Source organism: Carettochelys insculpta, chromosome 4 (genome assembly GCF_033958435.1).
Source record: "Carettochelys insculpta isolate YL-2023 chromosome 4, ASM3395843v1, whole genome shotgun sequence".
NCBI classification, from domain to species: domain Eukaryota; kingdom Metazoa; phylum Chordata; order Testudines; family Carettochelyidae; genus Carettochelys; species Carettochelys insculpta.
This window is the reverse complement of record NC_134140.1, coordinates 48275352-48293257: the sequence shown is the minus strand read 5'-3', so window position 1 is coordinate 48293257 and position 17906 is coordinate 48275352. Positions and strand designations below refer to the sequence as shown.

The 17906-nt window shown below is 45.7% G+C and overlaps 1 protein-coding gene across 5 annotated transcripts in view; it reads left to right on the top strand.

The window, feature by feature from the left end:
- Nucleotides 1-16078, top strand: part of TEC (tec protein tyrosine kinase) — a 93850-nt gene extending 77772 nt beyond the window's left edge. For 3 of the 5 annotated variants that reach the window (XM_074992730.1, XM_074992734.1, XM_074992735.1), the window contains 3 exons: nt 7391-7509; nt 8622-8779; nt 12121-16077. In XM_074992730.1, the coding sequence (XP_074848831.1) occupies nt 7391-7509; nt 8622-8779; nt 12121-12198 (355 nt within the window). In that variant the 3' untranslated portion in view covers nt 12199-16077. Of the gene's footprint in view, nt 1-7390; nt 7510-8621; nt 8780-12120 lie in introns of all 5 variants that reach the window. The other 2 variants (XM_074992731.1, XM_074992732.1) reach the window with 2 other exon arrangements.
- Nucleotides 16079-17906: the final 1828 nt, after the last annotated feature.

Sequence of the window (17906 nt, the reverse complement as noted above, 5' to 3'; positions counted from 1 at the left end):
ACAGGGGAAGACTATGCAACAATGAGAAGAGTTAATGGAGGCTTACATAAAACCTTAATCACTAGGGCTATCAATTAACTGCAGTTAACTCATATGATTAACTCAAATTAATTGCAATTAAAATTAATCATGATTTATCAGTTTTAATTGCACTGCTGAAAATAGAATACCAAATTGAAATTTATTAAATATTTTGACTGTTTTTTTTATATTTTCAAATATAGTGATTTGAATTAAACAGCAAATATTGTTTGATTGCAAATATTTTCACTGTAAAAATGATAAAAGAAATAGTATTTTTCAGTTCACCTCAAACAAGCACTGCAGTGGAATCACTTTATGGTAAAATTCAACTTACAAATATAGTTTGTTTTTTAAAAAAAACTACACGCAGAACCAAAAGAATATAAAACTTTAAAGCCTACAGATCTAATGAGTTCTATTTCTTGTTCAGCAAACCACTAGGAAAAACAAGTTTGTTTACATTGACAGGAGATAACGCTGCCCATTTCTCATTTACAACATCAACAGAAAGTGAGAACAGGAATTCACGTGGGACTTTTGTAGCCAACACTGCAAGATATTTATGTTCCCCATATGATAGGCATTCATATGTCCCTTCATATTTTGGCCACCATTTCAAGGAACACACGTCCATGCTGATGATGGGTTCAGCTTGATAACAGTCCAAAGCAATGTATACCAATGAATGTTCTTTAATGTTCTGAGTCAAATGTGATATTCTGAAAGGACATGTGAATCTTTAATGCATCTGGCATGTAAGTATCTTGCAGTGCCAGCTATAACAGTACTATGCTGATGCCTGGTCTCACTTTAAGGTGATATTTTGTACAAGACATAGACAGCATTATCTCCAGCAAATGTAAAGAAACTTGTTTCTCTGAGTGATAGAATGAGCAAGAAATAGGATTGAGTGGACTTGCAGGGTCTCAGATTTTACATTGTTTTATTTTTGAGTTAAATTATTTTTGCACCTAATTCTACATTTGTAAGTTCAACTTTCATGATTAAAAGGTTGCACTACAATACTTGTATACTTTTGTCTTTTACAGTGGAAATATTTGTAATAAAAATAAACATAAGGTTAGCACTGTACACTTTGTATTCTGTATTATAATCAAATGAACATATTTGAAAATGTGGAAAACAATAATTAAATGATAGTCTGTTATTAACAGTGTGATTAATCCTGCAGTTTTTAAATTACTTGATTGAAGTTATTTTCAACTACACTGTGATACTAACAATGACTAACTATTAGGTGGCAATGTGAGCTTCTAAAATACAAGCAAACATGAAATAAATAAATGCCCCACTGCTATTTACATTGGCCAAACTGGACAGTCTCTCTTTAAAAGAATAAATGGACATAAACCAGACAACAGGAACGGTAATGTACAGAAGCCTGTGGGGGGACACTTCAGTCTTCCTGAATAGTAACAGAGAGGAAGCCGTGCTAGTCTATACACTATCAAAACAAAAAGCAGTCAAGTAGCACTTTAAAGACTAGCAAAATAGTTTATTAGGTGAGCTTGCGTGGGACAGACCCACAGACCATAGCCAGACCAGAACAGACTCATGATGGCATATATGATGTTAGTGGAGAAGCATGAGAAAGTGCCCGTGATTCTGTGAGTAACCTGGTTAGGTCCAGTGATGGTATTTCTCATGCTCCTCCACTAACATCATATATGCCATCATGTGCCAACAATGCCCAGATGCTTTGTATATTGGACAGACTTCTAACTCCCTTAAACAAAGGGTCAATGGGCACAAAACAGACATCAAAACACTCCAGATCCACAAACCAGTTAGTCAACATTTTAATGGAATGGGGCATTCTATTAATGACCTAAAGGTATGTGTGTTACTGAAAAAGAACTTTTGCACCGTTCTTCAAAGAGAAACCGCCGAGCTGGCTTTTATATTCAAATTCGGCAAATTAACACATGGTTTAAACCAGGATGGGAACTTTCTGAGTCACTATAGCCGTGTCTACACGTGCACGCTACTTCGAAGTAGTGGCACTAACTTCGAAATAGCGCCCGTCACGGCTACACGCATTGGGCGCTATTTCGAAGTTAACTTCGACGTTAGGCGGCGAGACGTCGAAGTCGCTAACCCCATGAGGGGATAGGAATAGCGCCCTACTTCAACGTTCAACGTCGAAGTAGGGACCGTGTAGTCGTTGCGCGTCCCGCAACGTCAAAATTGCGGGGTCCTCCATGGCAGCCATCAGCTGAGGGGTTGAGAGATGCTCTCTGCAGCCCCTCAGCTCAATGGTGGCCGCATGGAGCGGCCCCTTAAAGGTCCCCTCCCCCTCCCTTCCTGTGCAGGAAGCTGAGAGAACGTGCAGGCAGGAGCCCAGACACGCGGCCAGCCTGCACGTTCCTCAGCCAGCACAGACAGCCACCCCAGCTGCGATGGCTGCCTGGCAGCGCCCCCAGGGGACCCCCCCAAGGGGAACCAGGGCAGCCAGCCCAGCCAGGCGGGCAGCCAGGCTGGCAGCCAGGCTGGCAAGCAGCAGCGGGGCCCCTCCTGGACGGAGGCCGAGCTGCAGGACCTGCTGGGGCTCTGGAGCGAGGAGGAGGTGCTCCAGGTAATGGGGAGCAAGAGGTGGAACGCGGATGCGTTCGCTCAGCTGGCCGACGGCCTGGCTGCCTGGGGTCACCCTGCCCGCACTCCTGATCACGTCAGGAGTAAGGTGAAGGAGCTGCGGCAGGGCTACACCCGGGCCCGGGATGCGGCCAGCCAATCTGGGGCCGCCCCCGTCACTTGCCCCTTTTACAGGGAGCTCAGGGACATCCTGGGCCCCCGGCACACCTCCTCCCCTCCGGCCACCCTTGATACTTCGGCCGACGAGCCCCAGCAGGCCCTTCAGCTGGAGTCCGCCCCGGAGGTAAGCCCCGCACCCCGGGGGCCCCCCCCCGGAGCCCACCCCTGGGACATCGCGGCAGGAGGAGGAGGAGGGAGGTTCCTCCTCCACAGAATCCGGGCTGCAGATCCTCCTCCTGCCATCCCGGAGCAGCAGCCGGGCCTCCGCCCCCCGGGGATCTCCGGACCATGGGAGTGGACCAACAGGTATGTACCCCCCTCTGGTATACAGCCCTGGGCTTGAGGGGCGGGGGGTAATAGATATGTATCCAGGGCCCCCCACATGCTCACATGGCCATGGCCCCAAGGACAGCAGGGCCATGTCCCTCACAGCAGTGCATCAGCCCCTGCCCGCCCCGCACGACAGTGCCATGCCCCATCCCCGGGGGAGGGGGGAGCAGAACCTCGAGGGGCCCCTGGGAGGAGGGGGTGGGACACCCCGCAGCAGCAACAGCAACAGCAGCAGCAGCATGTGATGGAGTGGGCGGAGTGCAAAAGAGAGACTCAGGCTAGATATGAGCAACAAGAGCCAAATAGCTCCCAGGGGCAAAGGATGATCATGGGGCTACAGCTGGCATGTGACACCTCTGCCCTGAACAAAGAGGAGGGAGGAGCCGAGCTGGCTTTGAAATGGGGGTGGGAGGGCGGGGGCCACAGGTAGAGGCTAGGGGAAGGGAGAGCTGGAAGGCAGCCAGACTGAAGAGGGGGAAAGCTGCATCCCAGAGGGGCACCCCTTGGGGTCTTCTCCCCAGGACGGGTTGGAAGGACTGTCTCTTCCGACAGCTGGTGCTGTCACTCCTGGGAGAAACTGGGCATCTGTGGCCTAAGAAACCTCTCCTGTCAGACCCTGCGGAGTGAAGTGAGAGTCGCTCCCACCAGGGGACAGGGTGCAGTGCAGGGGGACCCCTGAACCCCATCCATCACAGCAGCATCTCCTGGGGACGGGGATGGGGAACCTGCAGCACAGGGCTGGGGGGACAAAGGCCACGGCTCGGGGCCCACACTAATGCCTGTCTCCATTTTCTTCCCCCCTTCCTCTCCTGTGTCCCGCACCTGCACCATCGGAAGGACCGGAAGAGAGCGCCGGTGAGGCATCAGTGGTCCTGGAGACCCCTCCGGGGCCATTGCTCCAGGCAAGCCCCTTCAGCCAAGGACTGACCGGCCCCACGGCGGGCTAGAAGGCGGACCCCGCGTCACCACCAGCCGACGGCGACGGACCCCCAGCTGCTGGCCATCCACCGTCAGCAGCTAGAGGTTGTGGAGCAGCACCTGCACCTGCAGGAGCGGGCGCTGGCCTGGCGCCAAGAGGCATGGGGGGCCTACATGGAGACTTTCAACCGCCTGGTGGACTACCTGGCCCCCCATGCCACGCCGGCCGCTGCAGCGTCCGCCCTGCCTGCTCCACCCGCTGCTCCGCACATCGCCGTCCCGTCCGCCGTCACCCCGCCACCCACCGCCGAGGGCCGGAACGCCGAGGGACCCCTCGAGCCAGCTGAGACTCGCCGGGCATATCTTCCGGTCCGGTCCGCCCCGCCCCTAGCCAGCCCCGGACAGGGCTGCGGCCGCGGCGGGACTCCTGGTCGCCCACGCCCAGTGCCGGACTTCAGGGGCGAGGGGCCCAGGATGTGGCCCCCCCCCTTGTATATAGTTGGGACTTATTATTTTGTGCCCCCCATTTGCCCCGTCCCCCCCATGTAAATAGTTCTCCCCTTTATCATCCCCTGGTTTTCTTTTTATTACTGAACACACTTTTTTTATTACTATTGTTTTATTTGTACATATTACTTTGGTTCCACACATGTTGTTGTATATAGTTTGTTCTTGTTTTATTTATAGTTTAAAAAAAAAAGTTCTACAAGAAAAAGCAGTTTAAGTTCAGCCACAAGTGCGTACTGTCATTTGTGCAGGAAAAGTGGGAGGGGGGTGCGGTTGGGTGCTCCATGGTGTGGGCATTGGGGCAGGGAGTGTGGTGGAGGAAGGGGTGGGCAGTGGGGGGCCTGGCAGAGTTCACGCCGCGGCCTCATCATCGAAGCGGGCCCACAGGGCCTCCTGGACCCGGGTCCCTTCGGGGTCCACCTGCCGACTGGGGGCAGCGGGTGGCTGCACGTCGGCCCTGCCGGCCTCCACAGCCCAGCCCTGGAAAAAGGCCTCCCCCTTGCTCTCCACCAAATTGTGCAGGGCGCAGCAGGCACCCACAATCAGGGGGATGTTGTTGGGGCCCACATCCAGGCGGGTCAGGAGACATCTCCAGCGTCCCTTCAGGCGGCCAAATGAGCGCTCCACCACCTGGCGCGCGTGGTTCAGGCGCTGGTTGAAGCGCTCCTGGCTAGCGGAGAGATGACCCGTGTACGGGTGCATGAGCCAGGGCCGGACGGGGTATGCCGCATCTGCGATGACGCAGAGTGGCATGGTGGTGTCCCCCACAGGGATCTCCCGCTGGGGGATGTAGGTCCCTGCCTCCAGCCGGCGGCACAGGCCCGAGTTCCGGAAAACCCAGGCGTCGTGGGTGCTGCCAGGCCAGCCCACATAAATGTCCTGGAAACAGCCCTGGCTGTCCACCAAGGCCTGGAGGACCACAGAATGGTAGCCCTTGCAATTGATGTAGCGTCCTCCACTGTGATGCGGGGCGCGGATGGGGATGTGAGTCCCATCCAGAGCCCCGAAGCAACTGGGGAAGCCCAGGGTGGCAAAGGCCGCGATGGTGGCATCTGGGTCCCCCAGCCTCACGAGCCTGTGCAGGAGCATGGCATTGATGGCACGCATAACCTGCAGGGAAAGCACATGGGAGAGCACCAATGAGGGGTGAGCAGGGTGTGCGTGGCCCTGCCCTCCCCTCCCCTCCTCTGCCCTGCCCTCCTCTGCCCGGGTCCCCCTCCCCTGCCCTGCCCTCCCCCCGTGGGTTCTCTTACCTCCATGAGGACAGCCCCGACGGTGGCCTTGCTGACACCAAACTGCTGTCCCACGGATCGGTAGCTGTCTGGAGTGGCCAGCTTCCAGACAGCGATGCCGACCCGTTTCTCCACTGTGAGGGCACGCCGCATGGCGGTGTCCTGGTGCCTGAGTGTGGGGATGAGCCACTGGCACAGCTCCATAAATGTCTGCCGGCTCATCCTGAAGTTCCTGAGCCAGCAGTCATTGTCCCACTCCTCAAGCACCAGCCGCTCCCACCAGTCGGTGCTGGTGGGGTAGCTCCACAGCCGCCGGTGTGGGGGCAGGGTGCTGCAGGGTTGGGGGTTGAGCCCTGCTGCCCTGGGGACAGCTCCTCCTCCGGTGTAGCAAGGAGGTGCTCAGCTGCCTCCCGCATGGCATGGATCAGGGCAAGCCCTGCTCCTGCCGGGAGGGCTGGGTGGACCTCTGGCGGCTGCTGCTGCTGCTGCTGCTGCTGGGGGTCCATGCCTGCGTTGCCTGGGGTCTGTGTGCCTATGGCTGAGTGTGTCTGGGAGGGGCCCCGGAAGCGCTAGTCCGCCCTGTGACCCTGTCTGCAGCTGTGCCTGGCATCCCTATTTCGATGTGTGCTACTTTGGCGTGTAGACGTTCCCTCGCAGCGTCTATTTCGATGTTGTGCTGCGCAACGTCGAAGTTCAACATCGACGTTGCCAGCCCTGGAGGACGTGTAGACATTATTCATCTAAATAGACTATTTCGATGTTGCTACATTGAAATAAGCTATTTCGATGTAGGCTTCACGTGTAGACGTAGCCTATAGGGGCTCGTCTGCATACTTGGCTTAATCTAATTCTTGACCTCCCCCCCCGACCCCTGCACTCTCTGATTTGCTCACCTTGATTATCTTTTTCTGATTTGTCCTCCTTGCTTACTGTTTTTGGTTCTCTGTGCCTTAAATATTGAGTCTGTTCTGGTCTGGCTATGGTCTGAAGAAGTGGGTCTGTCCCACAAAAGCTAACCTGACAAACTATTTTGCTAGTCTTTAAAGTGCTACTTGACTGCTTTTTGTTTCAATCTTCCTGGACACTCAGTGGCAGATTTAAGGATGACAGTTCTGAACAAAAAAATTGCAAAAATCAAATGGAGAGAGAAATCTCTGAGATGCAATTTATTTGCAAATTTGACTCCATTAACCATGCATTAAACAGAAACTGGGAGTGGCTCGCAGTTTGCAAAGGCAATTTCTCTGCTCTGGGTGCTAATGTCTCCCCATTAGACTCTGACAAAGGCTCACATCCCCCCATCTGATCTGACTTGTTTTTTTCCTCTTTTGATAAGTACTGTTGATACTGGGCCATTTTTACCTTGCTGAATAGACCTGGTCAGCTCTGGCCCTCCCTCTTACTGGGACCCCACTCTTTAAATATCCCTCTGAAACCACCACCCCCCACTCATGCATCTGATGAAGTGGGGCTTTGCCCACGAAAGCTTATGCTCCAAAATATCTGTTATTCTATGAGGTGCCACAAGACTTCTTGTTGTTCATGAAATAAATGGTGACTTTTGAAAGGGAATCAGACTGGAAATATTACATGTTTTTGTTTTATAGGTATGTCCTTGATGACCAGTACACAAGTTCTTCAGGTGCTAAGTTTCCTGTAAAGTGGTGTCCCCCAGAAGTTTTTAATTATAGCCGATTCAGCAGCAAATCAGATGTCTGGTCATTTGGTAAGACACTCTTTAGCAATTAAATAAAAATTTTACTGTTTCAATTCACCAATGAGCCATTAGGAGATTCTAAATGTCCTAGGACAGGAGTCTGCAACCAAAATCATGAGAACAGCCATTTTTTCAAATTCAGTTACAAAATCAATCCTTCAAGAACTGCAATGCATGAGAATAACAGACAGTCATTAATAAATAACATCAAACCATGCTTTTTTAATCACACCTACTTTAGTAACAGTGCAGATGCACACAAAATTATTTGTAGCAGTTAGAAAGTTAAGTTACTCCCATCTCCAGGCTCCACCCCCCGCATCCCACAAACCCCTCCACCACCAGGCTAAGTCCCCTTGAGCACCAACTTCTTCCTTGTTCCCAAGCTTAGCCTCCCTGAGCCCCAATCTCCCACACCCCACCCCCAGGCTTAACCCCTCCGGGCCTCAACCCCAGGATTAACGAACCTCAGCACATAGTTCCACCGTGGCCGTGGCCTCCCCCAACTGCTCCCTGCCACTGCTGCTGGCTCCTCCTCCTTCTTGGCAGGCTGTGAGGCTGCGCAGCTCTGGCAGGGGCAAGCTCGGTTGCCCCTCCCCCCAGCTCTCTTGTGGGGAGCTCCCTGCCCAGCTGATCTCACTTCTGGGCTTGCTGCCCTGCTGCCTCTGACTGCTCAGTGGCTCCGGAGCTGTCGCCACTTAAACAGAATTTATTTTTAAATAAATCAATTCTGTTTAAGTGGGGGCCGCCTCCAAAGCCGCAAGAGGAATCAGCGGCAGCTCTCAGAGCCACAAGTAGCTCCTTAAAGAGCCACGTGCAGCTCCAGAGCTGCAGGTTGCCAACCCGTGTTAGGAGTTGTTCGCTGAAGTCATTGGTCCTGACCACTCTCTCATTTGTCCCTTTTTCCCATTGTGTAGCTTTAGTGAAGCTGAAATAACTTCTGATTTACACAGATGCCAGGTGAATTAAGCCCACTGAAGAGTTAGGGGATTGAACGTTTTCAGGACAGGACCCTTAAAACATTTACCATTTGAAAATACAAATGCATAATTAGTGGCATACATGTATTTTAACAAAGCATTTGTTAATTTACTTGACAATCTATGCATTTTATTTTCCAGGTGTTCTAATGTGGGAAGTATTTACTGAGGGTAAGATGCCCTTTGAGAAAAACACAAATTATGAAGTGGTAACTATGGTTAGCCAAGGACAGCGTCTGTATCGGCCAAAATTAGCTTCCAAGAATGTGTATCATGTGATGGTGATGTGCTGGCAGGAGGTATATTTCTTTTTCTGTACTTTATTTACTCCCCAAAAGCTGAGTTTTATTACCACACCTAATTATAAGGGTAAAATTCCAGTTGTGTTTATTCCAAGCCCCGCTCCATGGAGGGACTAGAATCTTGGAGACTCAGAACGGGCAGAGTATTCCATGCATACAGGCACTGTGACAGGACACGCAGGAAAAAGAAAATGAACAAGGCAATTAAGGTTCTATTGTTGATGGACCAGCAGGGGCAGAACATAGAGAGATAAGATCAGAGATCTAGGCCACAATGGAATGTGTATCTTATTAAAAGTGGGTCTTAAAATTTGAGGAGTTGCAAAGGAGGAGCCAATGGAAAAAGACAGAATAAGATTGTTTTAGTCATCATGATTTGCATGGAGGATGGGTATCAGAGTGAGCACACATGAACACTTTTTTGATTTATAATTGAACGGGTTTAGGAAGAGACCACTGGGGAAAACATGTATGAAATCAGCAGTGTCAGTGCAAAGAATTAAATAAAAACAGGTGGCTCATAAAAACTGCAAAATTGCAAAATCCAGATGCAAAAACATTACAGCAAAAATAGTTGAACTAGCATGTCTCACAATACATGCGGAGCTTGCTGTAACAGGTCTTACAGAAACATGGAAGAATCCCAATCCCCAAAGAAAAAAATCAATGGGATATTGTTATACTTGGCTACAAACTATGCAGAAGAGCAGACAAGGCTGAAGTGGTGAGGGAGTAGCACTGAATCCAAAATATTCCATAGAAATCAATGAAAGGGCCATGTAGTTGAATCTATGGGTACAAACCCAAGCTGTAAGAATATAACTATATTATCAAAACAAAAAGCAGTCAAGTAGCACTTTAAAGACTAGCAAAATAGTTTATTAGGTGAGCTTTTGTGGGACAGACCCACTTCTTCAGACCATAGCCAGACCAGAACAGACTCAATATTTAAGACACAGAGAACCAAAAACAGTAAGCAAGGAGGACAAATCAGAAAAAGATAATCAACGTGAGCAAATCAGAGAGTGGAGGGGTGGGGGGGAAGGTCAAGAATTAGATTGAGCCAAGTATGCAGACGAGCCCCTATAGCGACTCAAAGTTCCCATAACTTGTTACCTCTATATGTCAATTCTCTGCCTGTAAAATGGGGACAATAACAATCCCTTTTTCTCTTTTTTTTATCTGTTTATTCTGATTACAAACTTTTCAGGGCAAGAACTGACTCTCATTATCTTTTTGCATGCGACCTACGACAATGTGGTCCTGATCTGAGTTGAGGCCTTGATATGCTACCATAATGCAAATAATAATACTAACAAAACCCATGTTCTCTAGTGAAAGTTCCCATAACTTTCTGAGTCACTATAGGGGCTCATCTGCATACTGAGTCTGAGTCTGTTCTGGTCTGGCTATGGTCTGAAGAAGTGGGTTTGTCCCTCGAAAGCTCACCTAATAAACTATTTTGCCAGTCTTTAAAGTGCTACTTGACTGCTTTTTGTTTTGATAGTGTATAGATTAGCACGGCTTCCTCTCTGTTACTATTCAACATAACTATATTAGTATGCCTTTACTAACAACCTCGGGATCAAGAAAAGGATATTGAGTGTAAATGTTGAAAAAGATCAGAGGCAGCAAAATCAAACAAAATGCTTTTGAATAACAACTAACAAAAAGGTATTTTAAAAAATGATTAGGCATGCTTAATGATATCAGTGTCAGGAAGCCCATTAGGGCAGAGGTTCTCAAGCAGGTGTGTGTGTACCCCTAGGGGTACTCAGAGCTGTTCCAACAGGTGCATTATCTCAGTGTCTCTCTCAATGTTTCTCAACCTTTTTATGCATAAAAAAATTGAAGTTATTTTGTGTTCATCTAATTTTTTTTAATTTATCATTTTTGCACAATCATAAGTACAATGGCAAGTTTTTTGACTATAGGCAATTTCTTCCAACCAACCAGTTATGATTAAGTTGTTAAAACAAATGTGCAGCAGTGTTAGAAAAAATTGTGTTTCTGAAAATTTTAGGTACTGGGGATACTTTTTTTTTTTTTTTTTTTTTTGAAAAGGCGATCTTTATTAGAAAAAAAGATTGAGAAACACTGCATTTGGAAATGAGTCAATTTGCTGGATATAAAATAATTCATAGTATAGAAAAGGTAGGTCAGAATCTTTTGTTTCTGTTGTCTAATAATACAAGAGCATGGGGACCCTCAATGAAAATAAAAGGTGGTAAATTCAAAATTAATAAAGGAAATACATTTTCCCAAAATGTATAATTATGATTGTGAACTCGCTGTACATGATGTTGCTGATGTCATGAATTTATCAATTTAAAAATGGATTTAATATTTATACTGATAACAAAAATATTCATAGTTACAGCAGCTATGACTAACAAATTTTAGAACAGATGTTAAATTTCATGCTTCAGGGTTTAGACCAATCTCTAAGGCTACATCCACACTACAGGCATCTGTCGACAGAAGTTACTGTCGGAAGAGATCTTCCAGCAAAATTTCTGTCAACAGATCACATCTGACACACAAGCAGATTGAACAGCCAACTGGAAGCTCAGCAAACAGGGCTACCCAGTGAACCACAAGCCCTGTCTGGTGACAGAGGCCCCCCGAGCATCTACCAGGCTTTTTTGCTGACAGAAACTATTGACAAAGGCATTATTCCTCACCACGGAAAGGCAGAACGTTGTCAGGGGAAGTGCTGAGTTTTGTCAACAGGCTGTTGACAAAACAGATTTTGTGTGTAGATGCCCCAGGTTTTGTTGACAAAACTCTCTAGTATAGATGTAGCCTAAGGATTTATGGGGAGGTATAAAGTCAGTGAGGAGCAAGTCTTACTTTCACCTAATGAGAAGGTTCTGGCACCTTCCTCTGAGTACCTAGTTTTGGCCACCATCAGATACAAGCCACTGGCCTAAATGTCTCTTGAGTCTGATTCAGCATGACAATTTGTGTGTTGCTTTATTGACACAATAACCTTGCACCTCAAAATCTATTAAGAGGAATAAAGCTGTATAGCATTTCCAGCATTGTTTGAGATTGCAAATTCATTTTATATTAATAGGAAATAGTATAGTAGACAACCTCATTTCATGGCCTCACTGGGTATGAGGTGTCCTAGCAAAACTTAGGTTAATAGAAATTTACCTGTTTTTTTTCTTTCCAATGCCTCTCACTGACTTACATTTCACAGCATATTTTTCTTTTTAGAGATAAATTTTCTCTGCTATTTGATTTTTGTCCATATTATTACTTCAGCAAAATAAAATCTTCCTGATGTGATTTTAGTAACTGCTAATACAACAAAGCATTTGAATTCCCAGAGACCCGAGGGACGCCCCACGTTTGAAAATTTGCTGCGTACAATTGATGAGATTGTGGAGAGTGAAGATGCCTGCTGAAGAAGAGGAAGAGAGGCACAAGAATTCTACAGTACAGTGAAGAATCATCATTGTAGGGACACCATCCTGCAAGCTTCTGAGTGAGAGTGCTGAATGAAGGGTGGCAAGCCTAAGCATTTTCACTTAGCATTTTCTCAGCAGTCATGCAGAGAAAGTTCCATGTAATGTAGAGAACAGGCACCATATATTCACCAACCTGACCAATCCACGTAGCTCCCATTTGGGGAGGTGAGTCCACCCACCCCTTCTGCCTGAGATCCTATCACATCCCTTGCTCTCACGGACTAGTCTGCCAACACAGCCTCTAACCTGGGCTGGTGCCCACAGCAGCCTGAAATCTGGGCGTGCGTATCAGCACCCACTACACCCTGGCTGGCCTGCCAGTGCCCATAGTAGTTCCAAGGAGCCCTGAACCTCAGTTAGCCAGGGCCAGAACTTAACTTCAGACTGCTTGGAAGAGCTTTGAGTCCTGCTGAAGCCCAAGCCTGTGGATGTGGCAGGGAACATTAGCAGAGTGTGGGGAGGTGTAGACTTCCCCAGCCTCCATTATCCATCAACCATGTTCATCAATGTAAGCACACCCAGTGCTCCTTCTGAACAGTCATCATGGGGTTAGTGAAAAAATGGGATTGATTGATGGAGAAAATGATAGGACATGGCCAAAGCACTTAAGACACTTAATTGTAATCCTGTGAATGCAAGTGATGCATATAGTGTCTATGTGTATGAGTTTAATTTACTTTTGCTGCTAGTCAGTAATAGGAGTCAGTTGTGCACTTAAGGGCATCACCTAAAAACCTAAAAGCAAAGTCATTTGGTGAGGATCACCTGCTCCCATAGGAATGCTTCCAAAGGTTCTGAAATATTATTTCTCACAGCATGTTAATTGATGCTTTATGCCATATACTGGGGCCAACATGCTTGCTATACCACGAATCTGTTTTACCCACTCCCCTCAGCTTACTTTTCTCATTTGTGTGTAGCAAAACACCATTGTTAATAAGCTAGACCAATGGCTCAAGTGCAGCACTGAAAGTCCTCTCTCTGGGGTTCAGCCCTAATTTACCTTACGAAAGGAACTACTTCTTGGGATTATTTTTTCATCTAAAGAGCATCTGGGGCCAGTACCGACGCCAATCATAGCAATAAACAGCATTCACTATACATCACGGCTGACTTTTGGTTGACTATATCACAGTGAATTTAACTATTAAATAATTTATATGCTGTATGTACTATAAATGTATAATGTACACATTTATTTATATGACATTTTAGTGTTCCAGAAAATTTTAAAACACAAGTTGAATTTAGGTTAACAATATGAATTTTGTTAAAATGGCAGATTTTCTATCACTCTGTCCCTGGTCACTTGTACACAATGAAATAAGCTTTATAGACTTAATAGCAAATGTCATACTACAGTGTGTGTATAATAAACCAAATGTTAATTTTTTTGGAATCTTGAATAGCAGTTTGCTATTGATTTATTGTCAGATAGTGATATATTGGCCAGACATATTTCTGGAATAGCTATATAGGACTGAACGTCTTCAGGTAGTGTGTTAATTGCTTATAGCAGGATTCAGTATGAGAGGATGCATACGTGTAATACATAGAACCCTGAGCCACATCATGAAATATCTGAAATATTGATAAGTTTTATTTGAATAAAAGTAAGCATTACAGTAGATGTCTATCTGACATGGGATGGTGTTTACTATAGCATAATGAGTCTGGTAATGCAAAATGCTGAGCACTACCTATATAGAATTGATTTCCCTTAACTCTCACCAAAGGCCTCCATGTGCAGATTACCTGCAAAATGCATACAAGGTGACAAATTGATGGGGATTATTAACTAGGACTTAATGCGGAAGTCTTTTCTATTGAAGTCACTAAGGCTGCGTCTAGACTAGCCCCCAACTTCAAAGAGGGCATGGTAATTAGGGTGTTGGGAGATTACTAATGAAGTGCTGCGGTGCATATGCAGCACTTCATTAGGCTAAATCTCCCCCATGGCAACTTTGAAGTGTGCAACTTCAAAGTGCAGGCTTGCAGGTGGCCATGGGTCAGCTCTGGGTACTTCGAAGTGCCCACGCTACTACGAAGTCCCTTTACTTCTGAAAACTTCCAAGGTTTACAATTTCAGGGCCACCCCACTAAGCAGAGTGCTTCTCTCACCCAGGCTACGTCTACACTAGAGCGATCTTAAGAAAGAAGCCCATCTGGAAGATCTCTTCTGGAAGAACTTCTTTCAAAAGAGAGTGTCCACACACAATAAAGCAGCTCAAAAGCATTTTGTTGACAGCATGGTGACAAAAGTCGGCACCTCTGCCACCAACCTTGTGCCTCTCCCTGATGAGGAAGAGGACCTTTTGTCAACAGGTTCTGTCGACAAAAAAGGTGCGTGGTCACTCTAGGGGGCCTCCTCTTGACAGACAGTGTGTCCAGGAAAATAGGCAGCCCTGTCTGCTGTGTTTCCATGCGCCTGTTTTGTCCAAAGAGTGGCAGAGCAGTCCATTTAGTTGACAGAGCAGAGCGCTCTTCTGATTGACTTTTGTGCGTGGCCACACTCTGTCAACACAAATTTTATCAGGAAATCTCTTCTGACAGTGACTTCTGTCAACACTGTGCTGTAGTTTAACTGTAGCCAATGTGTACTCCAAAATGATGCCTTAGAAATCACTGACTCCTAAGTCTGGGCCTCACAGACATTTGGTTATTATGACTTTGCACAGGTGTTTGATTTATATTAGTCAGCTAGCTGGCAGAACTTAACTACTTTAAGGACAGGTGTCTTCCTTCCATCCACTTTTGGCGAGGAGAGGCAAGCTCTCCAACTGCATGCACCCCCACCCCAGAAGCCCCAGCCACTCTGTGCTATTTTGGTTGCCAATCTCTGGCATAGGGCAAAGAAACAATGCCTGCAAGACCTCACTAGATATACACCACTTGAAGGATTCCACCTTTACATTTGCATTCAGAAACTTACTGTACAGTTTTTAATCAATTTAATGTCTGCCACTTTAATTTTATTTAATTTTAGATTTTTACATAAAATGTCGTGGTGCCAAGTTAAATGTTTGTATACTATTACCTTGTACAACTAAATTTTAATCTCTTAAAAAATATAAAGCTAGTTTGACAGGACCTATCTTCCATAAAACCATATTGATTGACATTAACTATATATTACCACCTTTCATTCTGTATTAATCAAGATCTGTATCAGTTACTCCATTCTCTTGCCTGGGATCCCTGGCTGAGTGGGTCCACTTAGGGGTCTGGGGCAACTAGATTAAACAAAAATCTGTTAGAGATGGTGTTTCAGTCTGCTGTGAGTGCACAGGACTGGACACAATGACATCTTAAGTTCCCTTCCAGCTCTAAGAGATAGGAATCCAGGGAGATAATCAGCTAACTCTTTGAAATGCTTGGATGCAAGTTATTTGGCCCCAATAATTTTAAGAAAGTCTAACTTTAGTGGATACTGTGTAATATGCTTCTGAGATACTAGAGGAATAGAACGTTATCATATATGACTGTATCATTTATGTTTTTTCCCAACAGAAATATTTATCAAACACTTTTCCTTTTCTGCATTACTATTGATAATTCCTCCGTATCTGTCTCGCAATGGATCAATACCATTGTTAAGATTATTTTTATGTCATGTGTACCTAAAAAAACTCCTTCACACTATCCTTAATTCTGTTGGCCATAGATTTCTCCCTGTGCCCCTTTTTTTTTTTTGTTATCTATTTTCTACACTTCTTACCATCTGATTTATACTCGTTACTGTGAACTTTGCCTTTCTTCCATTTTTAATATATTATCTTTATTTCCTTGCTAAACCATTAAGAGGGCCTTCTTCCTTGATTGTGGGCTTTTGCCTTTTGGGATATCTAGGCAACAATTCCCAATTCACATTCACATTTTTCTGATTAAATTATTTTCCCCAGACAATTTGGCTCATAATTGTTTTTAGCTTTGTACAACTTATAAAGCTCCAAGTATAAATGTCATAAATCTGGACTCGATTCTGTTTTCACACTACAGTAGAACCCAGAGATACGCGCATATCTCAGGTTAATGCGATTTTGAGTGGTGGAGTAACTGACCAGCTGCCGTGCTGGTTGTTTTCCTGGCTCCTGTCAAGGGCAGCAGCTGAGAGTCAGGGGCAGAAGGAAAACTGCTCCTATCAGGGGCAGCAGCCAGGAGTCAGGCTACCGCTACTGTCAGGAGCAGTAACCTGACTCTTGACTGCTGCCCCAACAGGCGTGGTAGCTTAATTCCACATTCTGAAGAAATGGATCTTTCCCATGAAAACTCATTACCTAATAAATAAAATTGTTAGTCTTTCAGGTGCTACAGGGCTGCTTGCTTTGCTTTACAAAAAAATGAGTTACAATCTTAGGTTCCAAAAGATAGTAGACGCTGCAGTAATACGCAGGCTAAATATGTATTTCTAAGATTAACACAAACCAGGCACTGGGGATCCTTACTTATGCTTAGATATTTTGGCCTTTCCATCTCCACGCAGCATAGAGATACAATTCCTTCTCATTAGGGATTTTATTCCCTTCCCTCAGAGCTCAGGCTGATGGGAGGAGTGCACTTACATGTATCCTCTTTAGTAACAGAAAGAAAGCCATGCTAGTCTATATACTATCAAAACAAAAAAGCAGTAAAGTAGCACTTTAAAGACTAACAAAATAATATATTAGGTGAGCTTTCGTGGGACAGACCCACTTCTTTAGACCATTCTTTTCTCATATGGCTATGGTCTGAAGAAGTGTGTCTATGTCATGAAAGCTCACCTAATAAATTATTTTGTTAGTCTTTAAAGTGCTACTCTACTGCTTTTTTGTTTTGATGTATCCTCTTTGTGGGTGTGGGGAGGAAGAGAGGAAGTAATCAATAAAGTCATTGTTCTCTGATGGTTCACAATAGTTCATCTGGTTTCAACGGGTCCTCTCAATGGGAAAGACATAATGCCTCCTGCAGCAAACTACTATTTCACACTTGGAAATGCTTTTCTCCTCTCTGGTGGTTCCAGAACAAACACGTTTACTGTCACAGAGCGAACACTTAAATATTACCTTATAAATGTGATGCTAGTAAGTGATATACGTGTATGTAGCAATCTAAAAGCATTCATAACGTCTAAACACATTGTTCATAAATCTAATACCTATTTTAAGAATAATAGCACGTAGGTGAGCTGAATTCCAGCTATGTATTTGTCAGTGTACAGTTGAGACCAAGAGGCGTTTGCATGAACTGGCACCTGGGCTGCCAGCATCACAGTTGCCATTAAATATTTAGTTGGTGACCAATTCTCTCTCTCTCATGTCTGTCATGTACATTAAAGAAAAGAGAATTTGGGGTTTTGTATTCCACTAAAGTTAATTTTCTCTCTGGTGCACTTCGAATTTTGGCTTCTGTCTTTTGAATGGAGGGATTTTTTAAAAATTAGATAATTAAGGGTGTAGAGATGGCTATGTGAGGCAATATACTGCATGTGGTTCTGTCAGGAAGTGCAGGCTTCCTGTATGACTTTCTTCATCATTGCTACAGTACTTGGAGACAGCTCTGTGTGTACAAAACTTCCTGTCTTTCTAGTGCAAGATTATGATGTGAGCAAGTATAATCTAATTATTCACAAGGAGAGCCAAGCAATTTGACTTTTGTGGTGGGTACTA